The sequence below is a fragment of the Curcuma longa genome, chromosome 8 (genome assembly GCF_044706935.1).
Source record: "Curcuma longa cultivar G26 ecotype Majalengka, Jawa Barat chromosome 8, ITB_CL_G26_1.1, whole genome shotgun sequence".
Taxonomy (NCBI): domain Eukaryota; kingdom Viridiplantae; phylum Streptophyta; class Magnoliopsida; order Zingiberales; family Zingiberaceae; genus Curcuma; species Curcuma longa.
Window position 1 is genome coordinate 3,768,458 of NC_133868.1, and position 18,067 is coordinate 3,786,524.

At 37.2% G+C, this 18,067-nt stretch overlaps 2 protein-coding genes across 2 annotated transcripts; both read left to right on the forward strand.

Moving 5' to 3' along the window:
• Window positions 1-6,917: 6,917 nt before the first annotated feature.
• Window positions 6,918-7,948, forward strand: LOC141833862 (2-hydroxyisoflavanone dehydratase-like). Its single transcript, XM_074721375.1, has 2 exons — window positions 6,918-7,335; window positions 7,419-7,948. The coding sequence occupies exons 1-2, from the start codon at window positions 6,918-6,920 to the stop codon at window positions 7,946-7,948; spliced, it is 948 nt and encodes a 315-aa protein (XP_074577476.1).
• An 8,513-nt stretch (window positions 7,949-16,461) lies between these two features.
• LOC141833863 (2-hydroxyisoflavanone dehydratase-like) lies at window positions 16,462-17,492 on the forward strand. Its single transcript, XM_074721376.1, has 2 exons — window positions 16,462-16,879; window positions 16,963-17,492. Exons 1-2 carry the CDS (start codon window positions 16,462-16,464, stop codon window positions 17,490-17,492), a joined length of 948 nt encoding a protein of 315 aa, XP_074577477.1.
• The last annotated feature ends 575 nt before the right edge of the window (window positions 17,493-18,067 follow it).

Here is an 18,067-nt window from a genome sequence, read left to right on the forward strand (position 1 = left end):
TTTGATGTAGGTGATCAAGATTTGAGGACGAATCCTTTTGAGGAGAGGGGGAATGATGGAGTCATATAAAGTGAACAACTTGCCCAACAGGCTAATAAGAATCATGCTCAACCCACTCTAGATGTTGTTGATGATCCATTATGCATCAATGGAGGCCCAATTACAAGGGCTAAGACTAAGAAGATGAAGGAAGCACTTAATGTGCTAATTGAAGATGTCAATGCCAAAGTTATAATTGAAGAAAGTTTGACCCACAATTTAGGCTCAATTTCTATATTTATTTCGATTGTAATGATGTCATAAACTTAAAATGGCTAAGTAGTCTACATAGGTCTTTACTAAATGAATTTTCTTTTGGCCTTTTAGGGTTTTTAGGTCACCCTATAACTATAAGTAAAGGAGGTGAGGGTCATACATGTATCTTTTGACATATTTTCAATCTAAAGCATGGTGAGACTCTCACTTGTTTCTTCTTCATCGAACTAGAACTTATCAAGGCATCCCCTTGTGGCGTTCAAAGACTTATCAACCTCTATCCCAAGGTTGTGGCATCTTCCTTTTTCCTATATACCAAGGTTCAGTGTTCCTAAGCATTAGGTCGCGGTTCTATTCATTCTTATTCTCGATTTAGACTTTCCTTCTTTCTTTTTTAATTTATTGTGGGTTCTTGAGATTTTTCTCTCATGGGTTCACATCACTTGGTTAATGCATTAGGGGTTTTAATGATTATTAATCTTGATTCTTTACAATTGTTTTCTTGCATACATTGGCTAAGGCTAAGCTCTATTGCTTGTTCTTTTTTGGATTCCATGAATTGAATTGTCATTGTAGTATAGGTTGCTTAAGTTTCCCTAGAAGATTACTTATTTTTCCAATTGCATGAGTTAGGTTGTGTCCCCTTTATTTTCTATTTGATGCATATGTTAGATTAAAATAGTTTCATGAATTGCTTTGTGTTTCTTTAATTCGTTGCAATCATAGTTTAGATTAGAATAGAAAAAAAAACAAAACCCTAGTTCTGAATATCTTGATTCTAGTATTAGAATTCAGCGGCAACATTCCTTAAGGGACGATCTAGGTCATTTTTTCTGTACTGCATTAGTGTAGGGAGGGGTTTCGGTAATATTGTTGATCCAATTTCATGAAAAAACTTGATTTATCAAAGTGGAGTCATTGCCGGGGAATATTAGTGGTTTTTGATGATTTTAAGATTGTTTTCTTTTCCTTTTACATAAAAATTTGGGGGAAAAATGTGTCATGGGATTAATGCTTATATATCCATATGTTTGATCTTTTATATGCCCTGTGTCTTGTGATCTTGTTGTTAGTGTATCAGTGAAACAACATAAAATTTCTTTGATCATGCATCCATATTATCTACATTGTGAAGGTTTTAATGACTTTTTGTTCTGGTTGGGGACATGCAACAATATATTTCTGAGCAGCCTCTGTATTACCAAGCTAAGTATTATCAGCTTGATCAGTAGTATTATCCACCCATGATGCAGTAACATAGGTATGAGTCATTTTCAAATACCTATAATTCTATTTGAGTGGACTGTTCATATTTTTGGTATGAGGATACACAAGTTTAATTTATAGAGCCATACATAGTATGTAAGAGCCCATAGTGATTTCAAGATGATTATATGTCTAACAAGTCATATCTAGTCCAACAGATCGAGCTAGATCCGTAGGGGGCATTCCCGGATTATAGCGCAGATATGCTTGCTCAGTCCAATGGAGACATCAGTATAGGTACTTAATGGATCAATGTAGGAACTAAAGGAGATGAGGCAACAACCCTTTTGCAACAATAGGAAATTGAAGCAAGACACCAGAATTGCCAGATCAACTTGGATCAAATGATGTTTTCCATTAACTAGTTGCTAGCACAACGTTCCAGTCAACTTTGTTCAGGTGGTATTTTGACTAGCATCTAGGTGTTGGAGGAGATGGATTGTAGAGCTTGTGATACAACCCTTATCTTGATGTAGGTGTTGCTGATGATGATGGGAGTCAATTAAGTCTATCTATGCAATTGTTGATGGCAGAAGTGTAGTAACTTGGGTTGAGGAGGTAGAGCCCTAAGAATCATTTCCTTTGGTTATACAATCACCCAAACTAGAGCCAGAGCCATCAACTAAACTTGATGATGTATTTGATGATAAAGTGTAGGAACTTGTGTTGTTGAAGCAAAGCCCCAATAATCACTTCCTTTGGTTGCATTATCTGAGCCAGAGCATGAGCCTTAACTTGACAAGAGAAGGTTACATTCATTCTTCTATAACCTCAAGGTGTTTTTTAGCACGACAAAGTTAGTATCTCTCATGATTTTTTGAAAAATCTCATAGAGTTGCCTTTAATTGATTTTATTGGTTGTGATATATTGTTTGATTGATATTAGTACTTTATTTAATGAATCACTGCAATTAAGTACATGAGGTATAAAGAGAAAATTAACCTATGAGAATTCGGCTACATTATGACATACGAGAATTGGTCATATCTCTAGATAGAGAATTACTCTTGGCAACTACCTTGACATACGTGACTTTTCGCTCAACATCAAACATCCAAACCCAAATTGATTGGACAAACAATCTCACCCTCCAACAATCTTCCCTTTTACTTAATATCTCACTCTCAACTACGAAACATATTGATCAAATATCGAAACTCAAATCAATTTTTCCAACTCAAGCTTGGTCAACCTTGAGCAGAATTTAATTACACGAACAAACATCTACTATTTATTTGTACCTTATAAAATGCTTTCATATTTGACTCACTCACATAACTAAAAATTCAATCTTTCAAATGTTCTTAATGTTGGTGCAAGGTGCGCTAAGATCTTGCCTAGAGTTTCGATGTTTAACAATACACCTAAGTCTGGTCAGTTTGACCAAGGGTTGACCCAAACAGGATCTGATGTTTAGATGTGTGGAAGTGAGTGATGTCTAGTCAGACGACTAGCGAGAAGTCCTAGTCGGTTAGACTAGGCAGTGGAAGTCCTAATATGGAAGATTGGGCAAAGGAAGTCCTGATGAGTGAAGCTGGGCAAGGGAAAGTCCTAGTTGTAGGCTAGGCAAAGGGAAGTCCTGATTTGGAGGATCAGGCGGAAGTCTTGGCAGAGTCGAAGCACTAGGTGAAGTCTGGGCTGGTCTAGGTGACCGAGTCCTAGTAGAAGTTTGGGCTGGTCTAGGTAACCGAGTCGCAGCAGAAGTCTGGGCTGGTCTGGGTGACCGAGCCGTAGCAGAAGTCTGGGTTGGTTAGAGAGAACCGAACCGCAGCACAAATCTTAGGGGCTGAGGACAGAGCCGAGCAAAAGTGTAACAAGTCTGGAGGACTTGGTTGGCATAAATTCTCCAGAATGGAGTGGGTTAGACTAACCCAAGATTTCGGTAGAAATCTAAAGTTAGGCCCACAAATAAGGTTTTAGGTTGTTTTGTTTGCTTGCTTGTATGCTTGCCTTGCAGGAACCAGGAGTTGGAAGCAAGAGGGAAAAGCAGAGGTGAAGCAAGCAAAGTCAACTCAAAGTCAAGTTCGGAGTCAACTCAGGTCAAACTTGAGTTGAGTCGACTCAATCAGAGACTTGAGTCGACTCGGTAGTGGAGTCGACTCAGATAAAGTTTTGAATCGACTCAGGCTGACTCAGAGTCAAGACTTATCGCAGTTGACGCCACATCAACTGGAGTCGACTCAGAAGGCAACTGGAGTCGACTCAGACAGGATAACGGGCGGAAGCGATAAAAGTTGATCTGCCACATCAGCTGGAGTCGACCCAGATGGGGAGTTGAGTCGACTCAGGACCAGTATAAAAGAAGCCTTCGACCAGCAGCTCAGAACACAACTCATACGTCCTCCTTTCTGACAAGAGCCGCTACCGAACGCGAACGAGGCCAGACGCTTGCAACCGGGGAAGATCCAAGAGGAGTGCGCGGCGCTCAGGACTTCCGGATCGGCAAAAAGTGTTTGCTTTTCAATTTACTTGTCTTTACTTTCTGAATTGTATTGCTTATTTTATTTACGGACTGTAAGATGAGTTTCTCCGCTTCCGAACACCGTTCAGAAAGGAGACCACTAGTGGACGGGTGCCTCCCGTACATAGGCCTTGGATATACTAACCCTGGGGGGTTAGGAACCAAGTAAATCCGCGTGTCCTTACATTTATTTTTAATATCCATTGCTTAGTATTTTGATAGAAAAATGAACGAATTCGAAAAGCGACGACGCGCTATTCACCCCCCCTCTAGCGCGTATTCCGATCCTACAGTAGAAGGACCACGCCGCAGCAGAAGTCTGGGCTTGGTCAAGAGGACTAAGTTGTAGCAGAAGTCTGGACTTGGTCAGGAGGACCAAGTTGCAGCAGAAGACTGACCTGATCAGGAGGATCAGTTGCAGCACAAATCCTGGGGGGCGAAGATAGAGCCAAGCACAAGCTCAACGAGTTAGGAGGACTCGGTTGGCAATCAGGTAAATTCTCCCGAGAGGAGTTGGTGAGGACGCGTTCCCGAGGGGAACATTAGGCGTCGGTCTAACCCAGGATCTCATTGGAGATCCGAAGTTAAGACTCGTAGTTGGTTCCGAGAACCGACTCAATAAATTATCCTTTGCATGTTATTTTGCTAACATCTTTTGTAGGAAGAAAAAATTGAACGAACACAAACTCCGGACGAAAAGTTGACTTTTCGGGTCTGGAGTCGACTCAGATGGGTTCTAGAGTCGACTCCGGCAGAGTCACCCGAAATCTGGAAGTCAGCGGGTTGATTTTCCGCCAGCTCGGCTTGGAGTCGACTTAGGTAAGGATTTATGTCGACTCAGGCTGACTCAGGGTCAAAAGTTATCGCCATTGACGCCACAACGACTGGAGTCGACCCAGAAGGCAATCGGAGTCAACTCAGAGAGGATAACGGGCGAAGGCGATAAATCTTTATCTGCCACGCAAGCTGGAGTCGACCCAGATAGGCATCTGAGTCGACTCAGGAGGACTATAAAAGGAGGTCGCGAGCAGCAGCCGAAACACAACCTATTTTCGCATCCAAACTCCGTTCTCGCGACTCCCGAGCTTTCGTTCTTCGACGTCGGTGCTGCACTTGATCCAAGCAACTCAGATTCACACCGAGACGCCGAGATCTTCATCCGGAGAGCGACTGTGCAAACAAAAAGTCGGTAAAACATTTACTATTATAATTTCCATTAACCGAACTTTTTGTAAGCTTTTGAATTTATAATTTTCGATACACTTGCTACCGAGAAGGGGCAAGTGCCTTAGTGGATTTGCCCAAAGGAAACGATCAAGGACCGTGGGCCTTGGAGTAGCAGCCTTGGGCTGTGAACCAAGTAAAAAACCAACCGAGTCATTACTTTTCGCATTCGTTTCTTTCTGCTTATAATCGCTTTCGCATTTGAGTTTATCTTTCGCTTCCGTTCGCACTCGTGACTTACGAAAAAATTGAAAAGCGTGCAACACGCTATTCACCCCCCCCTCTAGCGTGTTTCCGATCCTACACTTAATTCAATGTCTCAATCATATTTTTTGTAGTCACTTCTAAAATGGACAAATATCAAATAACGGACTTGAAAAAAATTGATTATGTGGGATAATTTAAAGTGTAAAATGAAAATTGGAGGTAGTTGGGTGTACTAATTTTAAAGCAACATTAGTGGTGTTATTTTATAAATCAAAGTATATTGATTTGTCAAACTCAAGTATATTACCAATAAATAGTAGTCTTTGATTTAGAATGTATGTTTTTTCTAAACTTTAAAACCATAATATTTTAGCATTTCAAATTAAGATTATGTGTTTAACACACTAAAGTCATAGTTTTTGGGATGTTCACAACTATAGTCTATATATTTTGGCTATCTGAAAATGTAGAGTAGCCTTCGTTGTCGAAGTTTATGGGTAAACCAAACCGTAGTTATAAGTTCATTTTATCAATATTGACCAATAAATGTTCTCACGATGCATTGGATGTGAGACTATATATCATTCAAGGTAAAAGTGATAATGTTAAAATCTACCCTATAGTGCCATTATAGAAACTAGTATATAGTATGTAGCTTTGATTTAAAATCACAATATATGACAATTGAGAACGGAATCTATAGGTTTTATGGATTCACAATGTAGCATATTGTCTTTCATGTTATAAATATTCAAAAGTTGACAACTTTGATGAATGCTAGCTTCTACTTCTAATCTATAATATAAAAGTTTCTGACACACTATATTGTATAGTCTAATAATATATAGTATGGATATTGATCGATATAATTTATTGCTTTCAAGATTTGCATTTTTATTGATGGAGTTAGTTTCTTAAAGAATAATTTTGAAGGCAGACCAAAAATTTTGTTCTTATTATATGAGTCTCTAAGAGATATATATGTCAATATACGATAGGAATCATAATTTAGTTTTAAGAAATTAAAAGTAGTTGCCCCACGCATGCCCTAATGTGCCAAAAAAAAAAATTTCCATGAAAATCCTACAGAATAAATTAATATAAAATGTCAATTTCCTCCCATCTTTAGCTAATGAAATACCAAACTAACTAATATTTATTAAAATTAGCATTTTGAAACCCCAAAAATAAATAACTATATTTAACATATAAACCTCCATACTTTTCTCTACCCTATAAATATATATAACCCCTCACAAGTTTCATTGCAAAGTAAACTAATTAATCTCCCTCTCTCTAATTAGAATGTCCGGGAAAGATGTGGTACCTATCACTATGCGATCAAGGGAACTCAAAGAAACATCTAAAGCCTCAATTCAAACAAGAAAAACCAAACCGATGCCTCAATCATGTTCTAGCCCCACCACCTTAAAGCAAATGCGGTCGGTACGAGCAATTGGAATGCTTTATATAATCATTTTGTCTTTACTTTCGGAATGTGGAATGGCATCAGACAACCCTGTCATCTATGACTACTCCCCTTATTTTCGTGTCTACAAAGACGGCTCTGTCGAGCGGCTCAAGGAGGAGGAGCAAACACCAGCCGGCCTAGACCCCCTCACTAGTGTCAACTCGAAGGATATCCACATTACTGCTGACGTCTCTGCCCGCATCTATCTTCCTCCTATCACCTCTACTAGCAAAAAGCTCTCTCTCATCCTGTATTTTCGTGGCGGCGGCTTCTGCATACTCTCTTCTGCCTCCCCCATCGTCCATCGCCATCTCAATGGCCTCGCAGCGGTCTCCTCTTCTATCATCCTCTCTATCGACTACCGTCGCGCACCAGAGCACCATATCCCTGTGCAATATGATGATTGCTGGGCTGCTCTCGAATGGGTCGCATCCCATCGCAGTGACGTAGGTGAGAAAAATGACAATACATATGTATTTTGGAAAATAATACATAGAAAAATAATGTTTTCTTTGGCACATAATCCTTTGTAGAACCTTGGCTCATCGATCATGCTGACTATGATAGAGTCTATCTAGCCGGCGATAGTGCTGGAGGTAACATCGTGCACAACCTGGCTATGCGAGTTGGGTCTCAAGGGCTCTCCAATGGCTTGAAGCTAGCAGGGACGATACTGCTAGATCCTTACTTCTGGGGGAAACAATTAACAGCCTCGGAGGCGGCAGCTGACCCAGAATTAAGGAAAAGGTTGGATCAATTGTGGGGGATGATTTGCCCAGAGTCGACGGCTGGGAATGATGATCCGCGTGTGAATCCCTTGGCGGTGGGAGCGCCAAGTTTGGAAGATCTAGGGTGCATGCGCATGCTGATGTGCACATCAGAGAAGGACGCGATGAGGGATCGAGCACAGATGTACTATAAGGCATTGACGACGAAGAGTGGATGGCTCGGGAAGGCAGAGTTGTATGAGACAAAAGGGGAGGATCATGGGTTCTATCTGAATGATCCGGACAGCAAAAGCACTACTATGCTCCTTGCTAGAATTGCCACTTTCTTGGCTTGATGTTGAATCAATCCTTATTTCACTCTGGCGTACCATGATAATAAAAATAAATATCAACTCATGCTATGTTAGGGGTTGACTTTGTATGTCTTTTCTACTCAACATTAATTCTGACTAAAATTATAATATATAATAACTCTAAAAAGTTAAATTAAATATATCATTTATTTATTGATATTGAGTAGTAAAATCGATCATCATAATTATGACTAATGTAAAATGATTGATTCTTCACTATTATTTTATATTATTGTTCAAAATGATTGATAGGAGGGTTGGGATAGCCCATTGGAGTCTAATTCTATTATGGTGTAATATTCAATTCGTTTCTCAATTATTTTAATAAAGCAATAGGTAATTACATTCTCTAATTTTAGAAAACGAGTCATGATCTAATGAAGTTAATTAAGTGAAAATAAATAAGAAATTCAGAATTTTCTATATTTATATTCTTGGTTATTTATAATATATCTATTATGATGACACCTAGTAAGTACATCATGACTCTCAATTAATCAAAAAATCACAATTGATTCCAGAACTATATCTAAATACTTTAGCAGCTACAGTTGTTCAAGCGTATGTTCCTGTCACTCATCTAATACATGCTTTGTTAAGGACATGATCTATGTGTCAGTTCTTACTTGATTGACTACGTCACACCTAGCTCATGCAGTTGTTTCTTATCTTGTGCATTCAAATTATTCAAACATCTATCCATGAGTACCATCTTCTTGATGTGTTTTTACTTTGGCCAAAGACATATGAGTAATAATTCTGACAAGTGGATATAGGGTATACATCTCCTAATAAAAAGAGTGGTGAATCCTGTATGAGCTAGTCAATCACCTTCTGACATTTCAACTTATACCCAATCGTCTTGGGTCCACATCTCTATTGAGAAGGTTGTTTCAGATATCAAAGTATAAATCTCCAAGACCAAGATTACTTGAATACCTCATGTCGAAGGAAACTTGAACCCGAGCTACAATGAAATCTTCATAGACATGTATAGAATCACATAAAGTCTCATGGAAGGTCACTTTAGATGAACTAGTTATCCTTAATTAGCATCCATATATTAACTCTCAGCTTCGAGCTATGACGAGAAGAACTCGAAGCTACTAACCTCCCTTTTGGGCCTTAAAGAAGGACGATTGAGACTATCGTCAAAGAAGATGATCAACCCGTGGCCTACTAATGCAGGATGATCTGAGGATTTTTATTACTTATTTTGATAATTTTTATTTTTATTATTTTTTAGAATTTTTAGTATTTAGAGTAGTTTTAAACAGTTCTATTTTTTTATATTTTAAGATTTTAAGTTTGTTTAGAATTTTGAAGATTTCGAGCCTATTAAGAATTTTTCTTATGATTTTATATTTGAAGTCTGTTTAGGATTTTATGTTTGTTATAATTTTTTTTAGAATTTTATATTTGAAATCCATTTAGGATTTTTAGTATTTCGAGTCTGTTAAGAAGTTTTCCTTTTTATTTTTTTTAGAGTTTGGGTCTATATAAACATCTTATGAGTTGATATTTAGTGGAAGAAGTTTGGTTTAATTAAATAAAATTTTCCTTTTTTGGCAAAATCCTAAAGGCGATGTCGTCGCAGCTTTCTACTCATTTTTCCAAATTTCTCGAACTTGGTCTCTTCCCAATTCTCCTCTAATCTTCTGCCTCCAGAATAATCACTATTCTATCCGGTGTCACCAATCTAAACCCCAGAACTATCAGCTCGAACCTCTATACTTCCCGCCTCAATAGCAACATAGGTATGAATCACTGTCAAATACCTATAATTTTGGTTTGGTTGATCATTCACATTTTAGGTATAGGGAAGTACGGTAGGTTGATCACTCTTATTCAACATATCAAATTTCATTTAGATTTTAGGATGACTCGATGTCTACCTGGCCACATCTAGTCCAGTAGGTCGGCCCAACTTCCTAGGAGACATTTCAAGATTTTAAGGAAGAAGTTCCTACTCCCAGTCAACCAGAATTGTCAGTACAAGATCTTAAGGAGCTTATCCAGCAAATGTTATTGTAACAGCAATAATTCTCAATGCAACATGAAGCTTATACTTTTCAGTCCAAACAGCAAGATGCTGAATCAAGTCAGAAATTACAAATGCAATTGGATTAACTTACAACATCAATCATCGAGTGACAAGTACAATACTCTAGTGTAGAGATGGATTGTAGAGCTTGTGACAGTCCTGATTCTAATTCTAATGCTCCGCTAATTTCTTATGTTGTAATGTTGTAGTTGTAGATAATTCTAAATTTAATAATGTTATTTTTTGTAGATTCTGGTTGCAAAATTTTCATTGATACGGTTCAAGTTGCAAAAATTGAGTTTATTAATGATGAAATTATATGGGCTTGTGCTAAGGAGGCAATGCCCTAAAAATCCCTTCCTTTAGTTGCATAACTACTTGAATTAGAACTAGAGTCCTTACCTAACCAAGAGAAGACCACATTCACTTATCCAGAACCTTAGGCACCTTTCCGTACGACAAGGTATCTCTTGTAATCTTTTAGAAAATTTCATTGAGTTACTTGTAATTGATTTTATAGGTTGTGATACATTTTTTGATCCATTCTTTGTAGAGACTGATGTTGTTCCATCTTTTTTCTACCCCGCATGTATGCGGAAGATGTGTACATTCTCTCTCTATAGGCTTCAAGAGTGATTGCTCCAATTGATCAACCTCCAAACTCCAAGAAGAACTTACTAAGAGCAAATTGTGGGAGGAGAGGTGTTTACCTCAACTCATAGCATTCCACCTCAAGAGTGGATTTTGTTGGTGCAAGAAGCACTAAGATCTTACCTTGAGTTTCGATGTTTGACAATACACCTAAGTTTGGTCAGTTTGACCAAGGGATTGATCCAAACATGACTTGATATTTGGATGAAGTGAGTGAAGTCTAGTCAGACCAAATGACTAGCGAGAAGTCCTAGTCGGTTAGACTAGGCAGTGGAAGTCCTGATCTGGAAGATTGGGTAAGGGAAGTCCTAATGAGTGAAGCTAGGTAGTGAAAGTCCTGATTTGGAGGATCAAGCAAAGGAAAGTCCTAGTTGTAGGTTAGGCAAAGAGAAGTCCTAGTTTGGAGGATCAAGCGGAAGCCTTGACAGAGTCGAAGCACCAGGTGAAGTCTGGGCTGGTCTGGAGGACCAAGTCGCAACAGAAGTCTAGGCTAGTCAGAGAGAACCGAGCCGCAACACAAATCCTGGGGGCTGAGGACAGAGCAGAGCAAAAGTCCAACGAGTCAGAAGGACTTGGTTGGCAATGAAAAAAATTCTCTCGAATGGAGTGGGTAAGGGCGCGTTCCTAGAATGGAATAGTAGGCGTCAAACTAACCCAGGATTTTAGTAGAAATCTAAAGTTAGACCCACAGGTAAAGTTAGGTTGTTTGTCTTCATGCTTGTCTTGCAGGAACCATGATGCAGGGGCAACACATGAGGAGTCGAACTTCAATGGGTCATAACTTTTGACTCGGGAATCAGAACGAGGCACGGTCGGATGCGTTTCGAAGATCTTTCAGAGGCCTTTACACTAGGTCAAAAGTGACTCAAGTCAACTTGAGATTGGAGTCAACTTGAGTGTCTCAAGTTGACTTGAGACTAGAGTCAACTTGAGTGGTCGAAATCTAATCCAGACGCGCGGAGAACGTCGATCGGGCTTGCGTGGAGTCGACTTGAGATCTGCTAGAGTCGACTTGAGCATGCTATAAAAGGAGGGATGACGTGCACATCTAGAATATCAACATACAAGCAATCCTCCTCTCCTAGTGGTGATTCTGAACGCGAACGGAGCCAAGATCTTGCAATCGTGGAAGATCCAGTAGGAGTGCGAGGCGCTCAGGACTTTCAGAACGGCGACAACTTGTTTGGTTAATTTCTTATTACTTGTCTTACTTTATGTTATTGTGTTTTATTTATTATTGGACTGTAAGACGAGTTTCTTCGTCTCTGAACAACTTCGAAAAGGAGACCACTAGTGGATGGGTGCCTCCCGTATATAGGCCATAGATGTACTAACCATGGGGGGTTAGGAACCAAGTAAATCCGCGTGTCCCTACATGTTATTCTAATTCCACTGCTAAGTTATTTTGTTAGAAAATGAACGATTTCAAAAGCAACAACACACTATTCACCCTCCCCCCTCTAGCGTGTTCCAACAATCCTACAATTTGTATTAAAGGCGGCGCTCTTGATTGGACTAACCGCCAAGGGAGCAAGACGACAAAGATGGAGGGGGAGCAAGGTAAATTTTTTAACATTCATTTTAAATTCCATATTATTTATTTTAAATGTAGGGAGAAAGGGCACTACAAAAATAAGTGTCCTACTCGTAAGATTCGATGTCAAGAGCCCGAAGAAACAAGGATCACATCTAGTGCTTCAAGTGGCAAAGACACGGACATTATAAGAACTGGTGCCCGGAGAGGAAGACGGTAAAAAAACCAGAATTAGAGGATGCGATTTTGGTAGTTTGCATATTTATGAGAATACCCCTAGGAAATTACATGTTAGATTTAATACCTTTGAAAATTTGGATGTTTCTGAAAATTTAGATAAGGTAGAAAAAATCAACTTGACTAATTCAACAATTAATAATTTAGAAAATTTAGATAACTTGAATTTAGATAAATCTAAAAATTTATATAATTTGAAATATTTAAAATTGGATAACTTAGCAAATTTAAATAAATTGAATAATTCAACCTTGAGTAATTCAAACTTGGATAAATCCAATAATTTGACTAAGTCAAATTTAAATAATTCTAAATTAAAAAATTTAAACTTAAAACTTATCAACAATGAAAATTTATCTAATTTAAATAAATCAATTAATAAATCTAGATTAAATAATAATGTGACTAATTCAATTTTAACCAATTCAATTATTAATAATTCAAACATAATTAATCAAGATTTATCTCAAATAAATAAAAAATTAGATCAAGTTTTTAATTTATTCAACCAAGATAATGATAAATTTAATAAATTAACTTTAATTAATTTAATAAATTTGAAAATTAATAATAATTTAACTAAATAAGATAAAATTAGTAACAATCATAATAAGTTGAATGATTCAAATTTAATTAATAATTCAAAATTAAAAGTTTAAGATAGTTCTAATATTAAGAAAAATTCAAACTCCACAAAGATAAATCCTAAAATTAATAAAATAATAAATAAAAATTCAAAATTAAATCTTGAAAATTCTTACAATGAATATTCAAATCTTAAAAATAAATTAAATAATTTAAATATTAAAAATTTGAAATTGAATAATAAAGTTAACTATAATTGTGTACCCTTTAATTATGAAATATTGAATAATTATAATAAATTAAATATTTAAAATTTAAAATTAAATAATAAAATTAACTATAATTGAGTACCTTTTAATTATGAAATATTGAATAATTCTAAAAAAAGTAAATTTTAAAATTTAAAATTTGAAATCAATAATTTAAAATTCTTAATTAAAAATTTAAACTTTGAAATCAATTAAAAAATAAAAATTCAAAATCATTAAAAATTTAAAATTTGAAATCAAATTAAAAATAATTTAAAATTCAATTTCAATTTAAAAATTAATAACTTAATTCAAACAAAAATTTAAAAGCCATGAATTTAATTATAATAAATTACTTTTAATTATGAAATTAATTCAAAATATTACCGAATGTAACAAAAATAAATAAAATTTAAAGTATGTCAAAGTGGGTTGACACACTCGCTGGTCCACACGATATGTATCAAATCGTGAATTTGATATATTATTAGAAACTAAAAATTATTGCATGAATTATTTGACTCATGCATACTTGCCATGTCATGTATATATTTTATTTTAAATGCTTATAACATGCCATGTCATCATGTTTCTTTACTGTTTAAATTAGAATGTATGTTTTTTCTAAACTTTAAAACCATAATATTTTAGCATTTCAAATTAAGATTATGTGTTTAACACACTAAAGTCATAGTTTTTGGGATGTTCACAACTATAGTCTATATATTTTGGCTATCTGAAAATGTAGAGTAGCCTTCGTTGTCGAAGTTTATGGGTATACCAAACCGTAGTTATAAGTTCATTTTATCTATATTGACCAATAAATGTTCTCACGATGCATTGGATGTGAGACTATATATCATTCAAGGTAAAGTGATAATGTTAAAATCTACCCTATAGTGCCATTATAGAAACTAGTATATAGTATGTAGCTTTGATTTAAAATCACAATATATGACAATTGAGAACGGAATCTATAGGTTTTATGGATTCACAATGTAGCATATTGTCTGTCAGGACCCGAGATATAACCGTACAAAAATTGCGGCAGCACCTCCCCAGTATCGCTGATAATTCCCTGAATACAAACATGAATATACTCGGCCACATGCGGCCGGACATATAGACTACACGTCCGATCATACACATACAAGTAAACATAACAGTTAATGAATTCTACCTATAAGGCCCACACGACCACATGCAATCAACCCAACACATGTACTAACAACCGGAATGCGTAAGCGAAAATATGACAAGTACAACTTATGAAATCACGAGGAAGTCGAAACCCGTAAATACGAAAATCCACATGAGATGAACATTCATGCAATGGAAAAACACGACAGAACCACATCAGTGTATATAATCTATCTACACCATACTGAATGTAATGAATGCTAATACAACCATATCGAACTACTACTAAAATGAATAACTTAAATCTACCAATTCTTCTGATGTGAGATGGCGCAGCTGGCAGATCCCTGGCATCATCTGTAAGCTCCTACCTGGTACCTGGGAAGACAGAAAAATCCCAGGGTCCAAAGATGTGATTACAAATACTCAGTGGGTAATATAAACAGCGAGTGCATGACAAAAGATAAAGATAACAAAGATACATACCAAAGCTCAGCAAGGTATCAATATATATCTGTCGGTAGTAAGCAACTAGAATAGTCTCATGTAATGCACCATATGAATGACATGTCAAACAAAGTGCAACAATCAAGAATCAAACAAATAAACAATCAAAATGCAGGATCATTGCGGTCCAATACGTATATATAACATGCATATGATGCGCGTATGCATGATGCAACTGCCCCACACGCTACAGCACTCGTGCAAGCATCTGAGACTGGGTATGGCCGGCATCAGGGGATCAGTACTCCGCGCCCTACAATCAAGTAGTCCGGTGATCCAAATCGGGGGATCAGTGCTCCGCGTCCGGTGATCCCGTAGCTATGATAAGCTACATATCCTATAGCCTATATCTATCCTCTAATACTCTCCGAGTACCACCCCTAACTGGTGTCAGGATCAGATCATCGACTCGGCTGCATACACTGCCATACAGCCATCGACTGCGTACACTGCCATACAGTCGCCACTAATATGATGGAAGTAGGGGTCATAACCACCTATATCAACACACTACTAAAGGCCAACTATAGACACGATAGACCCACATCATTGGGATTTACAATCGTTATCAGGCCTCATGATGAGATGTTCATTTCATAGTCATTAGCACCTACCAGGCTAATCAATAAGTGTAGGTATAGGTCATAATAATCTCAAGTATCATAAGGAAAGAACTATAACAATAATGATCACAAATGTCATATCCAGAGTAGAAGCACAGTCAGGAATATTAATCCAAGGTCAACGGAAATAAGATCAAGCATGATATGAACATGATTAATAAAAGAAGTAGGCAAATAACAGAATAATTAGAGTCAAGATATCAAAATTATAAGTACTGTAAAAGGAATCATGCACTGAAAAGAGAGTAGATCTGTATTGACCAATTACAGAGATTACCCACTTGATATATCGCAACCAAGGTAATGACACCACCAGATATAGGTCCTCGTATAATACGAGAGTCCTATAATCGCTCAGGGCCCTGCAAGAGGAGTAAAAACCATCCTAAATGCCAGAACATAACCAAGAAACCCTAATAAATTTTAAAGTTAATCTAATCCATCCCAATCAACTTAACCCAACTATTTTAACTCAATTCTTACTTAATAAATAACTACAGAAAATCCTACAGAATAAATTAATATCAAATGTCAATTTCCTCCCATCTTTAGCTAATGAAATACCAAACTAACTAATATTTATTAAAATTAGCATTTTGAAACCCCAAAAATAAATAACTATATTTAACATATAAACCTCCATACTTTTCTCTACCCTATAAATATATATAACCCCTCACAAGTTTCATTGCAAAGTAAACTAATTAATCTCCCTCTCTCTAATTAGAATGTCCGGGAAAGATGTGGTACCTATCACTATGCGATCAAGGGAACCCAAAGAAACATCTAAAGCCTCAATTCAAACAAGAAAAACCAAATCGATGCCTCAATCATGTTCTAGCCCCACCACCTTAAAGCAAATGCGGTCGGTACGAGCAATTGGAATGCTTTATATAATCATTTTGTCTTTACTTTCGGAATGTGGAATGGCATCAGACAACCCTGTCATCTATGACTACTCCCCTTATTTTCGTGTCTACAAAGACGGCTCTGTCGAGCGGCTCAAGGAGGAGGAGCAAACACCAGCCGGCCTAGACCCCCTCACTAGTGTCAACTCGAAGGATATCCGCATTACTGCTAACGTCTCTGCCCGCATCTATCTTCCTCCTATCACCTCTACTAGCAAAAAGCTCTCTCTCATCCTGTATTTTCGTGGCGGCGGCTTCTGCATACTCTCTTCTGCCTCCCCCATCGTCCATCGCCATCTCAATGGCCTCGCAGCGGTCTCCTCTTCTATCATCCTCTCTGTCGACTACCGTCGCGCACCAGAGCACCATATCCCTGTGCAATATGATGATTGCTGGGCTGCTCTCGAATGGGTCGCATCCCATCGCAGTGACGTAGGTGAGAAAAATGACAATACATATGTATTTTAGAAAATAATACATAGAAAAATAATGTTTTCTTTGGCACATAATCCTTTGTAGAACCTTGGCTCATCGATCATGCTGACTATGATAGAGTCTATCTAGCCGGCGATAGTGCTGGAGGTAACATCGTGCACAACCTGGCTATGCGAGTTGGGTCTCAAGGGCTCTCCAATGGCTTGAAGCTAGCAGGGACGATACTGCTAGATCCTTACTTCTGGGGGAAACAATTAACAGCCTCGGAGGCGGCAGCTGACCCAGAATTAAGGAAAAGGTTGGATCAATTGTGGGGGATGATTTGCCCAGAGTCGACGGCTGGGAATGATGATCCGCGTGTGAATCCCTTGGCGGTGGGAGCGCCAAGTTTGGAAGATCTAGGGTGCATGCGCATGCTGATGTGCACATCAGAGAAGGACGCGATGAGGGATCGAGCACAGATGTACTATAAGGCATTGACGACGAAGAGTGGATGGCTCGGGAAGGCAGAGTTGTATGAGACAAAAGGGGAGGATCATGGGTTCTATCTGAATGATCCGGACAGCAAAAGCACTACTATGCTCCTTGCTAGAATTGCCACCTTCTTGGCTTGATGTTGAATCAATCCTTGTTTCACTCTGGCGTACCATGATAATAAAAATAAATGTTAACTCATGCTATGTTAGGGGTTGACTTTGTATGTCTTTTCTACTCAACATTAATTCTGACTAAAATTATAATATATAATAACTCTAAAAAGTTAAATTAAATATATCATTTATATATTGATATTGAGTAGTAAAATCGATCATCATAATTATGACTAATGTAAAATGATTGATTCTTCACTATTATTTTATATTATTGTTCAAAATGATTGATAGGAGTGTTGGGATAGCTCATTGGAGTCTAATTCTATTATGGTGTAATATTCAATTCGTTTCTCAATTATTTTAATAAAGCAATAGGTAATTACATTCTCTAATATTAGAAAACGAGTCATGATCTAATGAAGTTAATTAAGTGAAAATAAATAAGAAATTCAGAATATTCTATATTTATATTCTTGGTTATTTATAATATATCTATTATGGTGTTTGAGTTTGCAAATAATATCAGCTTTCAATAATTCTTATTGATCATTGCTTTTAAGCACAACTCTATTTGGCAAGTACTATTGTTGACACAC

Coding starts and splice junctions, on each gene's coding strand:
- LOC141833862 (XM_074721375.1), top strand. CDS start 6,918: ATGGCATCAGACAACCCTGTCATCTATGACTACTCCCCTTATTTTCGT. Junction 7,336..7,418: donor ATCCCATCGCAGTGACGTAG/GTGAGAAAAATG, acceptor AATCCTTTGTAG/AACCTTGGCTCATCGATCAT.
- LOC141833863 (XM_074721376.1), top strand. CDS start 16,462: ATGGCATCAGACAACCCTGTCATCTATGACTACTCCCCTTATTTTCGT. Junction 16,880..16,962: donor ATCCCATCGCAGTGACGTAG/GTGAGAAAAATG, acceptor AATCCTTTGTAG/AACCTTGGCTCATCGATCAT.